At 37.3% G+C, this 22,331-nt stretch overlaps 1 protein-coding gene across 2 annotated transcripts in view; it reads left to right on the forward strand.

The window, feature by feature from the left end:
* The window catches only part of col2a1b (collagen, type II, alpha 1b), a 147,478-nt gene that overhangs the window by 37,474 nt on the left and 87,673 nt on the right, over positions 1-22,331 (forward strand). For both annotated transcript variants that reach the window (XM_036559043.1, XM_036559044.1), the window contains exons 14-22: positions 2,227-2,280; positions 2,547-2,591; positions 7,669-7,722; positions 8,255-8,299; positions 8,438-8,491; positions 13,964-14,062; positions 14,151-14,195; positions 16,578-16,676; positions 17,614-17,667. In XM_036559043.1, coding sequence (XP_036414936.1) covers positions 2,227-2,280; positions 2,547-2,591; positions 7,669-7,722; positions 8,255-8,299; positions 8,438-8,491; positions 13,964-14,062; positions 14,151-14,195; positions 16,578-16,676; positions 17,614-17,667 — 549 coding nt within the window. The remainder of the gene's footprint in view (positions 1-2,226; positions 2,281-2,546; positions 2,592-7,668; positions 7,723-8,254; positions 8,300-8,437; positions 8,492-13,963; positions 14,063-14,150; positions 14,196-16,577; positions 16,677-17,613; positions 17,668-22,331) is intronic.

Raw genomic sequence — 22,331 nt, forward strand, 5'->3', positions numbered from 1 at the left:
TGTCCAAACCTAAAATAACTTTACTAAACAGGTTAGAACAAAATAAATACAATGGTTAATTGTTTTAAAAAGGCTGTCCATAGAACTAACGTGAGGGTTATGGGATATCCCTTAATTTTTTACCAGAAATTGTTATGACAGTAAACAGGCCTGGTTATCTGTCTTGAAAACATTTGGGTGTTTAGAGATAATGTATAAGTAATAACAATGGGAATCCTGTATTCAATTTTGAAGTAAATAGAAAGTATTGTTTTTTTCAGTTTCAGCCAGCTGTCGTCTATGTTTCCTTAAGATTAAGTGACTCATTTAGGTGACATCAAATTTAGCTGCATGGATCTGCTAATTTAAACACGGAGGACTGACTGTAGACAATAAAAGAACTATGTTTGTAAGTTTATATGCTGGGTACAGACATTTGATATCTGTCAAGCTCCTTTGACTTCTTCGAGTCTCTCATTTTTCAAAATATCCATGTAAACCTAGGGGAGCCATAGAAACAGGAATTGTAATAATGCTGCTGTAAGGGGTGTGTTCCTGCATGGAAGAAATTATAGTGAAATAAACCTCTGATATCATGTTGTCATTCTGTAATTGCCATCATTCCCATAACAGGACCTCTAGGAGATTTCTCTGTGGGGAAAAATTAGTGCTGTTTTCAAGAAAATCACTGCTGTCACATCCTTGGATAAGCCCTGTGAAAATGCTAAACACGTTTTATCCTAATTCAGATTAAGTGACCCTTATTAGTCCCACAATGGGGAAATTTTACCTCTACATTTAACCCATCCATGCAGTGAAACATCACATACACATTAGTGAACACACACACTAGGGGGCAGTGAGCACACTTGCCCTGAGCTGTGGGCAGCCCTATCCACAGCACCCGGGGAGCAGTTGGGGGTTAGGTGCCTTGCTCAAGGGCAGACATGTACTGTCGGCTCAGGGGATCGAACCAGCGACCTTCCAGTCACAGGGCTGGGAACCAGCAACCTTCCGATCACAGAGCTGGTTCCCTAACCTCCAGCCCATGATTGCCCCTTTATGTCATTGGTTCATTTGAATTATGTGGTGATTATTGAGTAAAATACAATACCATTTCCAAAAAAGTTGAGATGTTGTGCAAAATGTAAATAAAAACTGAATGTAATGACTTACACTTACAGAGTGTTGTTAAAAGAAGAGATGATGCAATACAGTGGTAAATATGCCCCTGTCCCAGCTTTTTTGAAATGTGTTGCTGGCATCATATATAAGAAACAATAGAATTTCTCAGTTTCAACATGTGTGTTGTTTTTGTACTATTTTCAATTAAATATAGGGTTTAAGTAATACATGCATGTAATACACGTAATACATGCTACATGCAAGCTAACACAGCTGTGCGCTGAGCTGGCATAGTAAGAGTTGCAACCTCACTGAAGTTAACCCTTGCAAACTAGTAAGCTTCGTCAGATGTAGTAGTGAGGTTGCTTTGGCAGTAGTAGCGGACAATTTAACTAGCTGGTGTTTATATGCAATAGTGTTTTAGTTTATTATAGTAGCCTTAATTTCATGTCATGTCATTTCAAGGCGCAAGAGCGTTAGCTTGCTTGTAGCATTTATGTAGCAATATGCGTATTTGGACTGCTAAACACTTACTGTCCACTCACTGTCCACTTTATTAGACAGTCCTACCTTGTTGGTCCACCTTGTAGATGCAAAGTTTGAGACAGTAACTTAATTCTGGTTGCACAGTTTGTGTTTGTTATCCTCTAGTCCTTCATCAATGGATGCTGCCCACAAAATGCTTTTGGCAGGATGCTGTTGTTGGTAGACTATTCTCAGTCCAGCAGTGACGGTGAGCTGTTTAAATACTTCAACAACACCGCTGTGTCTGACTCTCTCTTACCAGTGCAACACACGTTAACATACCACAACCAAATCAGTGTCACTGCAGTACTGAGAATGAGCCACCACCCAAATAATTCCTGCTCTGTGGTGGTCCTGTGGGAGTTTTGATCAATGATTAATGGGGTAAAAGTAGGATAACAAATATACATAATTTTGTTACAGCTGCTTTTGTTAGTGTCATTTATCACTCATGTTTTTAACAGTTTTGAGAGTTGTTTTTTTTCCTACCCTAAAAGGGACACATATGAGATAAAAAAAACATTACCCTATGGCAGTTTATGCTACCGCTTCTGAGAATTTAATATGTATCTTTGCTTCTGCATTTTATCTCTACAGGGGTATCCGGGCCTTGATGGAGCAAAGGGTGAGAGTGGAGCTGCTGGTGCTAAGGTATGAACCTAAAGTAGATCTAATCAACCTGAAGCTTTATCTGCTCTAACTGAATAAAAAAACAATATCTTGCTATTATACAGTGCTAGTGTCATTGTAAAGAGATGCAGAAAGGTTACTGGTATATTAATGAGATGAAAGGGCCATCCAAATGTGCTTTATATAAGTAATATTAAACAGGACACAATAAAATATGTACATAAAATAGTTCTTGCTTTTTTGTTTCACTCTGCTCTTACTCTTTTTATATTCTTTTTCTTCTACAGGGCGAGGCAGGCGCGCCTGGTGAGAGTGGTGCTCCAGGTCCAATGGTAAGAGAGTGTAGTATGGAGAGCCTTTAAGTATACATTGATGTAATTTACAGCAAAATGTTTTTATTTTGAAAAAAAAAAAGAACAGTTCATCAAATGTAGGGGATACCTTCCACCCAGTAAGCCCAGTGATTGTCAAATATTTCATACTTCTAATGTGAAATATTTTATAACTTCGATTTAAAAACATACTGGCCATCTTATCCAGTAAACATCTTCTTTAGCCCTATTCGGATTGTTTATCAGAGGGTGTCTGTAATTTTTTTTTCTCCTCAGTGATTTAACTTTTGCTGGACGGCAATAAAATTACTCTAGGACAAGTACATTTCTAGGGGGTTTTATTGTATTTTATCAGAATTTAACATTAGATCTTTAAGGAACAGACAGTGAGGCAACTAGTAATTATTTCTTTTATACTTTATATTTATAATTGCCATTTAACCACCCCTGCAGGATATTGCTTTTCTCATTGCTTTTAGTTTCTTTCTCCTCCTAATAATGTTATCCCAGGTAATTTATGGAGTGTACGTTTTACCACTCAGAACAAATAAATGGTCGGGTGATTCTTCAGAAGCGTTCATTTTTCATTTTGCGTTTCGGAAAGTTTTTAATATTTGGGGCAGCGTCTCTGATATGTGTTAGGAGTTAATAAGTAGCAGTGGTCAAAAATCTTTTTTTTCCATTGTGAGGCGACATCTGCCTGGAAAAACACAGAAATGTGTATCTGGATGGAACTATACTTATCAGAGCACCACTGAGTTCGGTGAAAAACAGTAGATAAATTAGTTGGTTATTTTCTCATGAGAGGAGGGAGAAAAACACCAACATGGCTGATCCAGACCTGTAAAAGAAGAAAAAATAAATTGTAAATTTAATCCTGTCTCCTGGGTAGAGCAATTACCTAGATGGCAGTGTTGCTGAAGATTCAGATATGTTAATTCTGAACTGGTTAAAATTCTTTCTCAGTCATTCCTAAGTCATGACTATCACATCGACATGCCACAAATAAGCACAGAAAACGCAACATGCAAACATGCAAGCCACACACATGCTAGCTTGCTTAGCTGAAAGGCTGAATCATGGATGTTTCAGTCATGTTTCAAATAAAAATTAAAACCTAACAGACCCTCTGTCACCTTTTCTGTCTAGTCCATTGCATCTGAAATAGTCCACTTTATTTTTGAGGCATCAGACATAAAGAAGGAATGAAGTTAGCCAGGGCTGGACTGGGAACTATTACAGTGACCACCCCCCACCACAACCCCCAAAAACCATGACACCTCCCCACTCCTCACCTGATTTAATAGTTACAGTGAATGCACACATATTTTCGAACAACAATAAACATGGTTTATCTCTTTCAAGTGCATGAGTATGATCATGTCAAAGATGCTGTAACTTGGGTGAGAACTGGAGTGGCTGCTAGTTAATTAGCAAATAATGCAATTTTCTTCTGTGGAAAAAGTAGCTGCACCCCTACATATATCACTACTTCAAACAAATTGAAATCCGGTGCACCCAAACAGGTACCAGTGATTAAAACACTATTCTTGAATATCTTGGAGGGACTTGTCTTATTTAAACCTCTGGTCTGGTTTGCTTTTTGTTATGGGAGTCCAATAACAATTGTTATTGGATGCCTAGATCAAAAGAGCTCTCTGAGGCCTTCAGAAAGTAAGTCGTAGATGACTACGAGTCTGGGAAGGGGTTTAAAGCGATATCCAAAATATTGGAAATCAATCATTCCACTGCCAAAAGATCATCTACAAGTGGACAAGATTTAAAACCACCACCAACCCGTCAAGGCCAGGCTACACCAGCAAAATTGATTGAAGAGCAGACTGTAAGATGCAAAAGAATTTGCTTTCATCACAGGATTTGCAGATAGCATTTGCCACCATTAATGTAAAAGGTTATGCCTCTACCATTAGAAAAAGACTGCACATTTTTGACCTACATAGGAAGTTTGCTTCTATATCTAGACAAGGACCAGGACTTCTGGAACAATGTGCTATGAACAGACAAGTCAAAGATAGAGTTGTTTGGTCACAGTACCAGTAGCCATGTTTGTTGCAATCCAAAGACAGCATTTGACAGCATCAGAAGAACCTTATACCTCAACCTCAACTGTAAAGCATGGTGGTGGAAATGTTATGGTTTAGGGTGCTCTGCTGCCTCACAGCCTGGCCAGCTTGCAGTCACAGAATCAACTATCAGACTATTCTCTTTCATACCAGAGAGTGCTTGATGAAAATGTGAGACCATCTGTAAAAAGTTAAAGCTGAAGTGGATCTTCCAACAGGATAATGAACCCAAACATACAAATAAATCCAACAAGGAGTGGCTCAAAAGAAAAAAATGATGGGTTATGTAATGACCTAGTCAAAGCCCAGATCTGAATTCCACTGAAATGCTGCAGGTGGGTTTGACATGCAAGAAACATGCAAGAAACCTCTCAAACATTTCATAGCTGAAAGAAATCTTCATGGCAAAAAAATTCTCCAAGTAGATGTAAGAAACTTATGGAAGCCACCACTGGAAAAAAATCTATAGCCATTTAAAAAGTCATAATAATGAGATTCTATCTCATAATTATGACTTAGTGTCTCATGATAATGACTTACTATGTCATGGTTATGACTTACTATGTCATAGTTACGACTTACAATCTTGTAATTATAACTTAGAATCTCATAGTTATGACAGCATCTCATAATTATGACAGTATCTCATAACAATGAGATTCAATCTCATATTATGACTTTATATCTCATGCCTTACTAACTCATACTAAAGACTATGTCACAACTTATGAGATACTATGAGATATTATGAATTAGTGGCTCATTCTTCTCACATACTTCATACTTCTCAAGTTTCAAGATTATTTGTCATTTGCACAACATATCAGGACATTCATGCATTGAAACACACAGCAGGGCAGCATTATATACATACAAAAAACTGTGCAGACAAAACAAAGTAAAAAAATGCTAAAAGGAAATACTAAAACTGAAATATATTAAATATACACAAAATATACACAAAATATAGAGACAGGAGGGACATATGTAAGAAAAACTCTCTGCTATGTTCAAATATATTAAACAAGGGATTATCTAAGAAGATTGTATATCCATGTTAAAGTGGCTTAGTGTTATTGTCCATAACAGTGATATGATATAATAAATAATACTACCAAAATGACTGAGTGAAATGGTAATGGGAGAAGGACCCACAGCATCACAGCTTGTTCTGAAGCCTGACAGCCTTTAGGAAGAAACTGTTCATTAGTTGGGTTGTTCTAGCCTGGATGCTGCGGATTGCTTCTCATTAGTATGATTTAAAATCTTATAATTATGTCTTACTAAACAGCAATATACTTTTTTTCTCCAGTGGCAGATATGGGCTTCCATAGAAACTGGTAGACAGTTATAGGAAACGCCTACGTAAAGATATTTCTGCCAAAGGGGGCAAGACTAGTTACTGAAGCCTGTTAATAGTTTTTGTTCTATTACATAACGTGTATCTATACATACTTTTTAAGTGAAGATTAAATATTGTTATGTCCAAATATGTCAAAAAAGAGAAACATTTCATAGTTTCATACTTTCATACATTTGTGTGAAATTTCGTTTCATACGTCTGCACTTTGGCTTTGCAGTTCATCACTCCAATATCCAAACAAATAACTCATTTTCATTTATTAATTTCTTTGATTCTTGTTTAAGTTACTTACTGTTTTTTTTTATCACCCCCCGCCCCCCCTTTATGCTTTTTGTAGGCTTTCTCCATCTCTCTAGCTGGTTATGCTTTGTTCTGGGCCGTTAACATGTCTAGATATGCACACTCCAGTATTCGACCAGCACATGCCATTTGTGATTGTAATATTTTCAAAATTTCTGCAGAATTATAGGGGGATGCATGGATAAAATAAATGAGTTCACACCTAAGTTCTTTTGTTTATAAGAATTTTTAGGGATGCCAATAATTTGTGATACAAAGTTTTGTTAAGTAAATATTTTTGGCTAAAGGTTTTCTTGGACTAAATTTACCTCAAGGATACAAGAAAGATTATTTAGAAATTTTGTAGCAGAGGTGGGAACAAGTCACTATATTTCAAGTAACAAGTAAGACTCAAGTCTTGACACTCAAGTCCCAAGTCAAGATAGTTATGACAAGATTCAGGTCCTGAGTCAGTGAAGGCAAGTCTCAAGTCAAGTCCCAAGTCAATAGTCCTAATCTTCGAGTCCTAAACAAGTCAGTATGCATTCTTCAGCTAATTTAAGGCCATAATATTGAATAATGGTAATAGTACTATAGCTGTTTAATGACAGCATGTTACCAGTGTATGGCAGTATATTATTATTTTTTTTACCTTTCCAACTAAAATACTAAATTCATGGTACACAGATAACCATGATAGGCATATTATATACACAAAGAGTAGTGCAACTACACATGAAAAGTATTTTAAGGTACTATTGAACTTAAACAAAAAAAAACTTTATACTTTGGGGAACATTGGGCACACATGATTAAAATAAAAACTTGCTTAGCACTTAAACTAGTTAAGCAAACTAAAGCAACTGCTAGTCTGAATTAATTTTAAATGACAACAGAAACTAAAACGGCCAAGCTGAACAGTATATAGAAAAGACAGCAAAATGACGGTGAATGTATGAAGTTGAAGATGCCTTTTTTCACCAGAAGCCTCTTATTTTTCTACAGCTTCATGTTGGAATTTTCCGTTCCACCTTAAATGGTGCGGCAGAGAAGTTCCAGCACCTAACTGCTGCACCATTTAAGGTGGAACGACAAATTCCAATATGAAACTGAGTCAAATCCAGCCTCATGGTGAATGTTGCGCTTGTTTTACCTGCAGAAGCTGTTAAAATCAAGTCAAATAGAGAGAGCAGTTTCTTTTGTTTTGCTACCATGAGGAAAATGGTCAGTTCGCTTGGTAGGTTTCTCCAGTAAGAGTTTAAGTTATATGACTTGCGCCCACACCTCTGTTTTGTAGTATAGAACAGTTTGTTTTGTGACCTGTGTTGATTTGTGTCTTTCAATATCTTAGGGTCCACGTGGCCTGCCTGGTGAAAGAGGACGTCCAGGACCTTCTGGAGCTGCTGTAAGGACCTTTTAAGAAGCATGCTTTAGTAAAACTCTGTTAAAAATGCTAGGAGGAAATGTGAGTCACTTAGTTGTCCACTTATCGTATTATGATATTACTATGGATTTACATCAAAGAGAACTTTATATTTCTATGATTTTAAGCTGCTGCAAGATCCGCCCTGCAAACTGCAAGGTCTACATTGTTTATATGCAGATTAGTAATCATAAACTCATCATTTAAGCATGAGTCATATGTGTAAAAATGTAAAATTCAAAACTTCAAACGTATTTTTTCATCGCGTAATTCATGTGTATACACATACAGTAACCTCTGCCACATGCAACTAAACAGTGAGAAAATACATCATGTTTTTTTTATATCATTTCCTGTGATGAACAAAACAAAATAGAGTTCATTTCACAGTAACTTAGCTTTAAATTTAAATTAGTACTGCTTGTTTTGTAAACAGTTCTGGAGGACCTCAAAGTGGCTTAATGATCTTGGTTTTCTATTCCATTTGATATATTGTTCAATTCCACTTTTTCAGGGTGCTCGAGGAAATGATGGCTTACCTGGCCCTGCTGGTCCTCCTGTGAGTATTTGATTTGAAATATAAGTACTTAGAGAGTTAAATAAATTTCTATTTCACTTAAGGACAAACTTAAGTTTCAGTCCAAAGAAGCTTAAATTGTTACACGTGCATGTCATTTGTATCTCTTTTTTCATTTAGGGTCCTGTTGGACCTGCTGGAGCTCCAGGCTTCCCTGGTTCCCCAGGTGCTAAGGTATTTGCTGCCTTTTTCTCTCTTTCTCTCTCTTTCACTCTCATTCACACACACGCGCACACACACACACACACACACACACACACACACACACACACACACGCACACACACATACACATTTTCTATATATCTTTGTTGTTTTCTGCTTCAGCTTCTCACAAGCACTCCAGGAAATTCTTCTTTTAGCTGCAAGAATAACAAACTAGTTTCATCTTAAAACGGTTCTGGTAGATCCCAGTGAACTTTTGAAGTGTGTAAAAGAATGTCTGGGTGCAGGGTAACCTTCAGATGGAAAAAAGCTGCAGAGCCAGAGGGTGAAACTTGAGAACAGCATTCTGTAAAGTGCTTAGAGTTACCATGTGCTGGGACGCAGACAGAGGGAAGCTATAATGTATTTTTCCTTGACTTAAATAGAATAGTGAAAATTCAACATACTGCAGGAGGCTTTTCAAACCTAAATACAATGTAAACCCACTTCTTCATCCTAGATGAGTAAAGATATTTGAGGGTGGAGAGCCAACAGCCAATGATTTTCTCTGCACATTGCACCGTTTGTTGTAGCTTATGCTTGGTTTGTAAAGATGCAGAGCCGAACCAGATGGAGCTGGAAGATGTGATGATTGGTTCTGTTATGGTGTAAAATTTGACCTGCCGTGCTTGAGTCAAATTTCTTGAGCTGTCACAGGAAATACAGGGGCTGCTGGGCCTTATTCATGACTTCAGTGCTGTGTCTGTCCCATTTGAGGTTCCTGCTTAATGGTGATGCCTAGGAATTTGTAAGACTCATTGTCGGGACCAAGGGCTATCCCCTTCAACCCCAGGCCTCCAACATAATATTATGAATAAAAAAGAAATCTTTTAATACTGGCTAAACACTTTCACTAATAACTGTTCTAAGTCTAAGTTCTCAAAAGATGTCAATAAGGAAAGAGTCTTCAGATGCTGAGTTTGTGGAAGAGGGAAAAAGCCTTCTTCTTTATTTCAGCATCAAATGGCACAGGGTCTCGAGAGACCCAACTGCGCAAACAGTGTTCCAAACAACAGTTTATATAGCGTTCATCTGGAGTAATTTGAAAATGTTTATATTAGCTTATTCTCTAATAGGTGCATCTCTTTGCCCGTTAATTTTGCCATTGCACGTTGCACTCTCTCCTAAAAACTGGTTTCCACTGTTTTTTACCAGTCTGCTTTACCTTTCAACTTGTCCCTCTCTTCACTGGGCCAGAAAGTATATACAGGCCTCTCTGTGAACCCATTAATATTCTGTTAGCCAATACTACCTATTTGGTTATTGATTACAGTATACAATCTACTTGATTACTGATCAAGGGAATATTTATTCAAAATCTCCATCATCATCTCCACAGTATTTTGTGTGTTTAACTCCTAGTTGTTTGCTCCGCACCATGATATAGCCTTGTTACTTCCTCGTAGTACATGGACTCGTTCAAGATGGGACTGACCAGGGTAGTGTTGTCTGCAAATTTGATAAGTTTAACAGAATCACAGCTAGAAGTACAGTCATTGGTGTAGACAGTAGAGCAGGGGAGAGAGCACACAGCACTGTGGAGCACCAGTGCTGAGGCGGAGACCGTTTGAAATATGGTCAGCCACTCTGACATACTGTTTCCTGTTAGACAAGCAGTTGTGGATCCAGAAGCAGACAGATGGGGGACATTGAGCTGCTATAGTTTATCTATAGAAGGACAAGAATTATGACGTGAAAGCTAAAGTCTACAAACAGCACGTGGGAATCAGTGTTAGGGCCATCCAGGTGTTGCAAATTGTACAGATGTATGGCATCATCTACAGACCTATTAGGTCTATACACAAACTGCAGAGGGTCTTGGAGAGCATTGGTCATGACTTTGAGCTGCTAAAGTAAAAGGCTCTCAAAACACTTAATGGCTACAGAGGTTACAGCAACTGGTCTGTAGTCATTTAAGCAGGAGATATTACTTTTTAGGACTTGGTATGATGACAGAGGTCTTAAAGCAAGCAGGCACAACAGACTGAGTCAGGGACTGACTAAAAAGATCATTGAGGATGGGAGAAAGCTGTTCAGAACAGCACCTATTTGCAATTTTGCAAGTTCGGACCATGCCTTCAACATATGGTGATAGTATGAGGGAAGACTGATTAAGGGAAGGGTGAGAATTCTGAGAACCTGGGCTGGAGTTCTGGGCGGTTTCTATCTGGACCTAGAAGGTCGGACCCCCCCTTTTATAACTGTAGAAGGACTGATATAGACTGAGTAACAGGCAGGAGATAGGGTGGTGGTGGGGATTGTGAAACTTTGTCATGAGAAATGGAAGGTAGAAAATGAAATCTGTAGGGACTAGAAAAAGGAGGGGGTTTCAGGCATGTTCCTCCTCCCAAAATTCATTTTGTGTAAGAATTGAATACAATCCACCTTGAAATGTAATGAAGGCACAGCTATATTGCTTTCCACGCTGCAGTACTGTAAATGGATTTGCCTCATTAAAATGCAATCATAACAGTGAAAACATAATATAATACACAATATTACTTTCCTGTAGGTGACATGCGGAATAAGTGCCAACTTAAAGGCAAAACCTCTACTACAATGTTTTTACGTGTTTGACCACTTTTCTTTAGACTTCAAACATATATTCCTTGTTGAAATGCAACGGAAACAGTGCAGTGCACACACAAGACTGCATTTAAACACTAACATGCAGAAAATCTGCCAAAATGAATGTAAAAGATCCATCATATGGATTTAACAACTGCAAGGAAGAAAGCATTATCTATGATTTCAGGTTGGCAACAGCTGTGCCATTTAATTTTGGATTAGGATTGTATTCAATTTTGACATTAATTCAGCATTCAATTTTTTTAAATGCAAATCCTCATATATTGTTTTTCAGTTAAAAGGTCAAGTAAAGAGATAACAATGTAATAGAGGTTTTGTTTTTCATTTTGGCATGGATTCTGCATGTCACTGTGGAAAATTACTGTCATGTGTGCATTGTATTTCATGTTTTTTCACTGTAGCAGTTGCTTTTCAATTTGACACAAATTCCTCTCCATATTTTCAAGGAGAACCGCTGCTCCAGTTTTTCTCTGCATTTGTGTTTGGGAGTTTTGACTGCTTTGTTTAGTGCATACTTCGCCCTTTTGTATGCGTCACAGTCACCTTTCCTATAAGCCTCTTCCTTGACTGTGTGCAGTTTCCTGAGCTTACTGGAGAACCAGGGCACATATTCTTTGATTGGCTTCATCTTCGCAACTTTTTAGTGTTTGACAGTCTGTCATTGCAGGTTTAACATTCCAGGAAACCAACTGTGCTGCTTATAAATGCGAATAAGTCCATTTGTCTCTAAATGTTCATCTTAAATCTCTGTCTTTGCCCTTTCGTTAGCTACTAGCTAGGCGAGACTGCGTTGCTGTGTGACTGCAGTCTGCACGCCAGTTCTCAGTCGTTGAGAACCCAGGCTTTCACGCTATGTTGCACGCTTTGGAGCTGAGATGCAGCGTCCTGTCTCGGAGATATTTTACTGACACAACGATGCCCACTCTCTACAACAAGACCAAAACCGAAGTTACAAAAGCAAAAAATATAAAAGAAAATGGGTAGAACAGCTGTAACATGTGCGTGGACATCCATTGCCACTGGATCTTATGTCACCGTAACTGCGCATTTTATCACAGATGAGTGGCAGCCTGCGTCTCATGTGCTCTAAACAAGAGCAGTGATAGAGAGCCTTCTAGTTCACTTGCCACTTTACTTCCATTTGATTTATTAATAAAAGATATTGGAAGTAAATTCAACATTGATCATTACAAATACTTTGCTTTAAAAGTACCAAGTCCTCACACAGTGAGAAAAAAGAAATCCTGTATAGAAAAAAAAGATGCATCAAGATGCATCGATAATAGTTTTATAATCGCATCGCAGCCCTCTGAATGGTAATCGAATCAAATAGTGAGATGCCTAGAGATTCCCACCCCTATTAGCAGCTCAGAAATTGAGCCAAAGTCATAATGAACTTGCAGCAAAGAAAGGATGCCAGGTGTCTAGATCAAGCAAATAGGCAGGTTTAAAAGACCTAGCTCCTAGGGACATTAAAATTTTGAATATTCCAAATGTCCATGTAATTTTCCAAGGTCTGATACTGGTGTCTATATTTTACTATTGAAGTTTTTGCATATTTCGAATAAACAATGGCTAGTTTGGCTTATAGCACAACATTAATTAAAAATGAAATAATATGAAATTTCCTCTGGCCCATGGATTTGTTGCAATTTTTTAATATGGCCCTTTTACTGGTTGAGTTTGACACCCCTGTTCTATGGCATCAGGAGACCACATTCTCACTGATTTCACCTCAGGCTTTGTGGTTTTAAGCGTTTGTCTTTAGGGAGGGATGAGATGGATGAGGACATGATCAGTGTTTCCAAGTGGGGCATCTTTGACAGTGCTGTAGCAGTAGTCAATTGTTTTGTCTTCTCTGGTGGGGCAGCTGATCAGTTGTTTATATATTGGTAATCCAACACTCAGGTTGGTGCGGTTGAAGTCACCCATGAGAGTCTGAGTCTGAATGTTTCTGTTCAACCACAATAATCTTGTCAGCCAGCTGTTGTTGTGCTAAGATGGCTCATACACACAGAAAATTATTTTGTGGTGTTAAGCCCCTGATGTATAGGAGCTCATTCAGGTCAAAGGTATGTCAAACTGTGATGCCATGTGAAGTTTAACAAGTAAAACAAACAAATGTACAAGACACCAAAACACAGTGGCTGTCTCTCAGGGTGCCATCTTGCAAGTTTTTGTTTTATGTTTTGTTTTTTTTTCTAGTATGTAAGACTGTCTGTATTAAGCATGGCCATTATTAAGCATTTTTTTTTTGTAATTACTGAATGAAGTGTCTATTTTCAAAGTGGAATTCTAGTCATTCTCTCCTTCTGATTTTAGTTTTATCATGTTGCTTTTGTATTTGGTGTGTTTTTATATGGGAGTCTTATGAAAAAGAGAACATAGCACATTCAAGTCCACTGTATTAGTGTGCTGCTTGAAAACATATAACAGTCCTGTAAGAAAAACCGTAAAGATATTAAGAACATAGAGCATATTGTAGCGTGTTTAAAAGGTTCTGCTTGTTAATTTTAGAGTATTTGTTCTGCAGCAATTATTCGCTGATTTATTCTATAAGGACTTCTATTGTGAAGATGTGGCTTGCTCGCAGGCTATGTTCTGTTAGATTTGGAAGTACTAGTGAGGCTTTGCATACTGGGTAGCTGTGGCTAACTACAGCCCTTTAATAAAGCACAATGACTTTTGTGTCAGCTGTGCCTTCTTTAATAGCCTAAATGCTATAATATGTTACACAAATATTGAACGGTCAGATGATATTCAAATATGAAAGTTTAGACAGTGATTGTAAAAATAAATTAATGACAAAATGAGTTTTTTTACCCTACACATTCTTTCATGTGTTATCTTCAAGGGCGAAGCTGGCCCCACTGGTGCTCGAGGACCTGAGGGAGCTCAGGGACCCCGCGGAGAGTCAGGAACACCTGGATCACCCGGACCTGCTGGAGTTCCAGTGAGTGACCACAAAGCAAACATCAAAAATGTCCAGAACAGATGAACTGAAAGCACTGCCTTTGTCTAAAAATGACTCATTTGTTTAGGGTAACCCTGGCACTGATGGTATTCCTGGGGCCAAAGGATCAGCTGTGAGTAAATTATTTCTTCATGGGTCAAAACAAAATTATGACTAAATTAGTGTTTTTATGCTACACGTTCTTTCATGTGTTTTCTCCAAGGGCCACCAGATCTCAATCCAGTGTTCTTGGATATTTTCTCAATTAGGGATGCACCAACTAATCAACATTTGTTGATAATGCTGATATTAATATCATTGGTAAATCTTTGATTAGTTGGCCTGATGATGTTTGTACTCTCCATTTACATTACTTGATTGAAAGTGGGTAAATCAAGATAGCAGAGATTGAATAAACTTAGGAACACTTCAGTTTAATATCATCTAAAAGATGTTTCCTGTAAGATGTGTAAAACCAAACAAAAACCTGTCATGCATGAGGATCTAAAGAAAAGATATTTATGGCAGAAAATGGTAAAAGCTCAGCATGGTGAGTTACTGCTTAAACCATAGTAAAACTGTAGTCAAAAGTTTAAAATAACATGTCATTATGTGCTTTTCAGCAAGCTTTGTTTTGGTGTTGCAAAATGAGCACCAATGGCTGAAGGGATGAGGTGAATTTGTCTAAGCTGCACGGCTAAACTGTACTTATTTGTTGCTAGTCCGCCAATGCACACAGACTTGCACATCCTCATGGATACAGACATTTTTGTAAACATGCATTTTGGCCTCCCTTTCACACAAAAATGGTCTTTTAGGTCCCTGAACATGGACAATGAACTTGAAATGAAAATGCTCTCCAGAATAGAGATGTCTGTGTTTTTGGACGGATGTTTTTAAAAGCGCTGACATCATGTCCATGTTTGTTACTGTTTTACAAGTGATGAGCATGCTTTAGGAGACAGTTTGTCTCATATGGCTGATAACCTGGCTGCTTCTGTGTGCTTGGCGATTTGAAGTTTGATTATATAATGTCACTGATCACACAAAGTAATTATTTCATCTTTTCGTTATTATTAGAAGAGAAATCATTTGAAGAACAATGTAAAGTTCTTGTAGAATTAAACTAGCTTACAGTACTCAGTACTCAGCCTGCCATATAAGTTTTGTAGATTAGTCATACATTGTTCCTTTATTGTTTCTGTACCTTTCACATTGAAAAGGATTAAAAAAGTGTTTTTGAGGGACAGCGCATCTGTTGTTCCTGATAAAAGTCAAATGCAAATATGATTTCCTTGCATTTGTAATTTCTTGAAAGAAACATTTTGTTTGATGTGAAATATTTAGTTAATGACAAAACTACTAGCAGCACTTTTTCTCTTTCCCAATCATTCGATTCATCAAAGCTGTATGAACCAATTAATCGAAAGTGAAAATCATAGTTAGTTGCAGACCTGACCTCCATGCTGCAAAGTGTAATCTTGTGTAGTGAGGCTTTAGCCATCTTGTAGGCTTAATGCCCAAGCAACAGCATCTCAAAAACAGCCAGTACTATCTAAGTACTATCTAAGCTATCAGTTACCACATTTGAGAAAGGCAAGTATCATTATCTTCTATATTTCTTTTTGCGTGATGCCACGATGTGCTGATATATTCCACAGCTAAATTATTTAGAATCCAGGGGCCATCGGAGAACTAAGGGTGACTGGAACAACTTCTACTCTTTTCCTGGCTATGTCCTGAACTAATTTTTTTTACTAAGAGTGCATAGGTGCATTAGTGGTTCACTATTATTCTAGTCTAAAAATGCAAAGGTTTATTTGCGTATTTCCTGAGAGAGACACTGGAAGACAGGAAAAAATTATATTCTGACAAAAATTACTGTTACATTAAGTCCCGTAACATTAAAGAACCATTTAGTTATAGTTTCTGCTCTTTTTTGCTGATAGGCAGACCACAAGTCAACATGGCTGATGCTGATATAATTGTGTAGGGTGAATTCTCACAGTAAATTAGGCTCCTTAAAAAAGTGGGGCATATGAATGCCACGAAATATCAGAATGTAACATTCAGTCAAGAGAATCCTTGGTGGTGTCCCAGTATGGCCATCTGTAATTTTTTTTTTTTCAGCACGAAAGTTCAAGATGATCGAGTAAGCTTTCCATGATCATGACAACTGATTCAGTTCAATTCAGTGCCACCAGATCTCAACCCAGAATTGCAACATCAGTGGGATAAGATGGAATGCACTGGAGATCCAGTATTATTTAATTAACACAAGTGTGGGAAAAACTAAAGTCAGCATAGACAAGCATCTCTGCAGAGCACTTATAACACTTCGTTAAGTGAATGTCCTGAGTCAAGCTCCTAATTTATGACAGCAAAAGGGAATACAGCACAAAAATACTAATCTTTTGCACACGTTTCAATTTCAAAGCAATATTTCAAACACATGCTCACTATAGACACCACATTGTTCTTCGTTGCAGTATTCATTTTCCATATCCTCCCACAGGGAGCCCCTGGTATTGCTGGAGCCCCTGGTTTTCCAGGGCCCCGTGGGCCTCCTGGACCTCAAGGAGCAACTGGACCTCTTGGGCCAAAAGGGCAGTCTGTGAGTATCTTCTTTCCTCCATTTTTTTTTAGATTGATATAAGAATTAATGTAAATTAGTTTCATTTTTTGCAGTCTCATATCAAACATAGGTTTATGACTTGACTACTGTTCTGAATATGTCTCCACACAGGTTAGATTGGATTTTACATGCAGATACATTTTACTTTGTATAAGGTTGACATGCACATTCCTGGGGTATAATTTTTTCCATTGGAAACATTAGATCAATGGTCTCCGGTCCTGGTCTTGGAGAGCTAGCGTGCTGTTTAGTTCCAACCTGTATCCAGTAAGCTGCCCCATCCCTTACTTAACTCTAATTTATCTGATCCAGCCAATCAGGGACTTGGGAAGAGGTTGATTAGCTGGAGCAGGTGTGGTAAATTGTGGTTGGAACTACACTCCGCAGGAGGGTAGCATTCCAGGACCATGGTTGGAGACCACTGCGTTAGATGCTACTTGACCAGGCTGTAGATGCCCATATCACAATTACACAATACTAAATACTTGAAACCTGTTTAAAAAAAGCTGGGAGTTAAGTTGAAGAATCACAAATGAAGGGCCATTGCTATGTGTTCTCCCTGATGGAGATGGCTCAGTGTACACAGAAAAAAAATGGTAATGCTTTTTTTCTCAAATGAATAACAAGGTCATTCAAATTTCTAAAAGCAATGAGCCTGGAAGTAGTTCAAGGGCAACAGTGTCTACTTAACAAATGAAAGATTCTTTTTGATTTTGACCTTAAATGAAGACTAACAAAGGTACCATTAAGTACCAAAAGAAAATCCCAGTGCATTCTTTGTGACAATCCTGGCAATTGAAAATATTCTGTTCAAGCATTGGCTTGACCACAGAATCATCAAACCATAGATCATAATGTGCTTAGGAATAACCTATGTTTTGTTTCCTTCCTCTTTTCTTTTTTTTTTTACTTCTAGGGTGATCCTGGTATCCCAGGTTTCAAGGGTGAGGCTGGCCCAAAGGGAGAGATAGTAAGTTTTACCCACAACAGTTTACATTAAGCTAGATAATGAACATTTAACTGATAGTTATTGTAAAAGTATTGATTGTTTTTTCTTGAAACCTTTCAACATACATATTCAGAGTTGCAGTTTATAGGATAGTATTTCAGTCATGGAAAACACCTAGAAACTAAGAAAATTTAACATGTCCTGGAAATATTGGTGTGTTCCTAGAAAAGTGCAGTTCCAGCATCTGATATGCATTGTATATCTAAAGCTCGGCCTACACTACACTTCATTTTTAGACGGATTTTAACCCTGATTTGCCACTTCTGACAAATTTTTACAATCTGAAGCGATTTTCCAGGTTTGGAGCTCGATCAGAAGTGATTGAAATTGCAGATGGTCTGGTAGTGTGAGAGGAGAAATGAGTCACTCTTTACCCCTCCGATTGAGTTCTGAAGTAATCAAAGGCCCTCTGATATTTTCAACCATTCACGAGTCCTGTAATGTGAGATGGTCATTAATGTAATAAAATGAGTTATTCAAGCAACAGCCAATGAGAGAGTAAGGGGAGAGAGAAAAAGGGTAAAGAAATGTGCTTGCACTGCACCATGTGGGCAGCAGATGGTGGGGAGGAATTGCTTGTACAGTTTAAGCAAATAATCACTCTCTTTACAATATTAAGTCAGCAACCAGCTCGTAGTAAAACATTTTTCTAGCTCTGATTGTAATATCTGTGTTTCAACCGTATATTTTTTTTGTGTACACAAAAGCACAAAACACAACAAAAATTTTGTTAAAGGTGAACATTAAGTCTGTGATGCTGTCTGTTTTTGAAATTTGTTAGGATTTTAAAAGTCGCCTAGTGTACGCCCAATAAGGTGGTTACCGCTATCAGGATTTTGTCAGTTGTGTGAAGGCACTTCTGTGCAGTTTTTTATCTGTCCAGTGCGAATTTCTGTGAAGTTCATGACGCTACATATTTAAAAGTTGTTAAAGAGTTTTCTTTGTAGCATTTAATAGCTCATAAATGAGATCCTTGTGTGGTTACCGATGGGCGTACTATTTTGTTGTGTGCAGGTTTGTTTTTGCTGTTGTCACACTTTACGAATCGTCCTTCCCAACACAGGTATAATAGTCTGCGGTTGTTTATATTGCATGTCAGTCAAGTGGCCCTTTCTTGTCAAAATAGACAGTTCCTGGCCACCTTGGGCAATTAAAACATTAAAAGTAAAGTGTAAATCTGGGCTATTAAGCCATTAAGATGACCAATTTTAGCTGGTATTGCATATTTTAGCTGTTGATTCTCCATTTGAGCATCCACTCATACCTAATGTAGTTTAGAGTCAGGTGAACTTAACGCATCCAGCTGCAAAACATTTTTGAGGTAACTCAAAAAAGATGCATTTAATTGGCTTAAAAATTTAAGTTAAAGTGATGAAATTTTTTCCAACAGAGAGCAAGGTTACGTGAACATACTGCCACTACCTACAGAGTTGTTTCCCTCTTCATGATATTTTTTAACTCACTTCTGATACCATTTGTTGGTTTGGTTGTAAACCCACTTGTCCCCGCTGCATCCTCCCTACCACATCATTTTGGGTCTGATTGTCAAGCCACTTAATCATGAGCATTGTAACTAGTTCAACCCTCTCTGGTCTCCCCATAACACCTCACAAGATTGTTCTTTACTTAGCCTGTTTAAAGAAACTACTGCTAGATTTGCATTGTTGATGATAGGCACCTGTTTTTTGGTGTGTGAAATACCATGTGAGAACAGCTCTTCAGAGGATCTAACTGCTCACCAGGAGGTACATTCACACCAATTTTGTTGTCAGTCAGCTAAAAGTTTGAGCTTGGCTCACAGTATATTTTTTTCAACAAAGTGTGTTTTGCCAAACCACCACAGACCCTTTCACTATAAGTAAGAGTTTTCAATCATTCATCATTCTGTATTCAAATAAGCTATTAGTTTGATTTCAATCATTCTGTTCATTGATGTTTTCAAACATGACGTAGGCTAGTTAACTTTTTCTATAGTATTTGACTCATTCTTGTGAAAAGACAACTGTTTTTCATGCATTCTATGACCTATTAACGCAACCTTTTGTAATTTTGTTTCAGACTGTTTGTGCACAGTTCCTGACAACCATTTACATTTGGAGAGTCCAGTGTCTTCTTCAGGTGCAGTTTGTCTTTGCTGCTGTGGAATCCTCTAAAAAAGTCAAGCATGGGTAGCAGGGTAATGTCCACAAAAAAAAAAAAAATAGTTTATGAATTATACATTACTCTTTTAAAACAGCTAGTGTTGCTTTTTTCAGTGACAGTTTTCGCTAGTGTGTGGCAATGCAACTGTGACAATGGAAGTATGACATTTAAACATGGTTGATTTCTTTTCAAGATAGTCTAAATAGTACAACATTATATGTTGAATAAAAATGAATGAATTCTAATTTATCTATAAATGGCAAAATTGAATAGAGCACAAACATTAAAAGAGGTTCAAGCTGTATAAGAACACGCAAAAAGACAAGCCTTGCTTACTGTTTTGCTCAAGAATACTAGGTATGGAGCGGTTTGTTTCACTAGCCTTGTAGCTGTTTGTTTTAATCTAGATATAAAATCATAAAAACATCTGCATTCATATTCACTCTTTGATAATAAAGGTTGTGGACATCACACTGCCACACATGCTTGACTTTTTTCATAGGATCTCACAGCAGAAAAAATTAAGAAAACCTTCCATGAAGGAGATGCTGGACTGTCCAAATGTGAGTGGTTGTCAGAAACATCTTAAAAATAGAATGTAAAAATAAATGGGTTACTTTTTTTTTACAATTGCTAACATCGTTTTCACTAAGCATTTTTTTTCACAACTGCTTGCTATTCATTCATGACCACAATTTCCAATTTTTTGTGGACATTACACTTCCTAGTTTCTACAAAATCACATACTCCAGCTTTAAACTTAAACATACTGACCTGCGATCAAACTGATTTAATAAACCTACTGAGGAGCTGTTGTCACATGGAATGTCACAAATCAATAACACAAATGCCAATCTTCTAAAACATTCTCTGTATATCCTATATTTTTTCCCTTTGTTCATGATCCATTTTATGTTGAAATGCATGATTTTAAAGAACAATGCCCATTTTAAAAATTCATCTGTAGCTAAATGTAACAAGCTAAATAGTTACTAAATAGCTCTGTATAATATCCTAAGTGCTTGTTACAATTAAACCGCTCACAACATTGAAAATGTTATCCCAACCAAGATTTTACACAGATGGACAGAATGGAATACAGTAGTGGAGGAATGAAGAATAATCAAATTAGAAATATTTAATGTGGACTTTTCTTTGTAAAAGTATAATCAGTTAAAAATATTAAAACTTTACAGGAAGCATGCATCAATATGGGAATTGTAGACTGATGCAGATATCCGGTACTTTTTCACTTACACATCTGCTGATACTGATCCCAAAGTTGGCATATGTGTTGGCAATTGGGACTACATCTATCTAGATTAGCATTACAGAGAAATATAACATTTATTTCTGTAGGATTACAAATGCAAAAAAATGAATAAAATGTAGGTAATAAATGTCTTTATGTATGTAATCTAATATTTTTTGTTTTTTACTATTATTATTTGGTATTTAATATAAATATCAGTTTGAAATATCTGTAAAATGTAAACATCAGTGCTAATATTTTTTTAATAATTATCTTCTAAAAAATCATATGATGATGATATCATCAGGCATCCATTCTTTATAGTGACTTTTTCTTTAAATAGGTAGATGAAATTAAACTGAATAAATGGAACTTAGAAAACCTCGGCCATAGTCTTGTGTATAACAAAAATACTAACACAACCACTTGAGAGGGTAAAAAATAAAATGATTAAAAATAACAATTGGAATAACACACACACACACACACACACACACACACACACACACATTTTCTAAACTGCTTATCCTAAAATTTTCATTAGGAATTATCAGCTGATGACAATTCTAAAGTGTGATAAATTCTCTGACTCTGTAACACGCAGCAACCAATTCATCTAAAGAGCTTGCTGATGATCTGAAAATGTATGTCTATAAAGCAGAGGAAATCTATAAAAGATATCAAAGGGCTTCAAGCTTGCAATTACCACTGCCCAAAATTCGTTAAGAAATTAATGAATTAAGGGGATCTTTGGAGGGCCAAGAATCCTTTAGATAGAAGTACGTGTATGCTGGCCAGAAAGACAAAGCAAAACCCATATTTCACAGCAAAGAACCTGCAGGACGTTTTAGCTGACACAGGAGTGGTGGTACACTGTTCTACTGTCCAGTATTGCGCACAAACAACTTGCACAAGATCTGCATGAAAGAGTCATCAGAAGGAAAACTTACCTTCGATGTCACCACAATAACATGTAGATAAGCCAGAGGCATTTTGGAAATAGGTGCAGTGGACTGATGAAGTAAAAAAGAAACTCTTTTACCACAATCACCAAAGGTATGTTTTGAGAGAAAAAGGCGTAACATTTAATGAAAAGAACACCTGGCCAACTGTTAAGCAGTAACGGTGGATCTATTATGCTTTGGGGTTGTATGGCAGCCAGTGGCACAGGAAACATTGCACAGGTAGATGGAAGGATGGATTGTACTATATATTAGCAAATTCTGTAAGC

This window comes from Colossoma macropomum, unplaced genomic scaffold (assembly GCF_904425465.1).
Source record: "Colossoma macropomum unplaced genomic scaffold, Colossoma_macropomum, whole genome shotgun sequence".
NCBI classification, from domain to species: domain Eukaryota; kingdom Metazoa; phylum Chordata; class Actinopteri; order Characiformes; family Serrasalmidae; genus Colossoma; species Colossoma macropomum.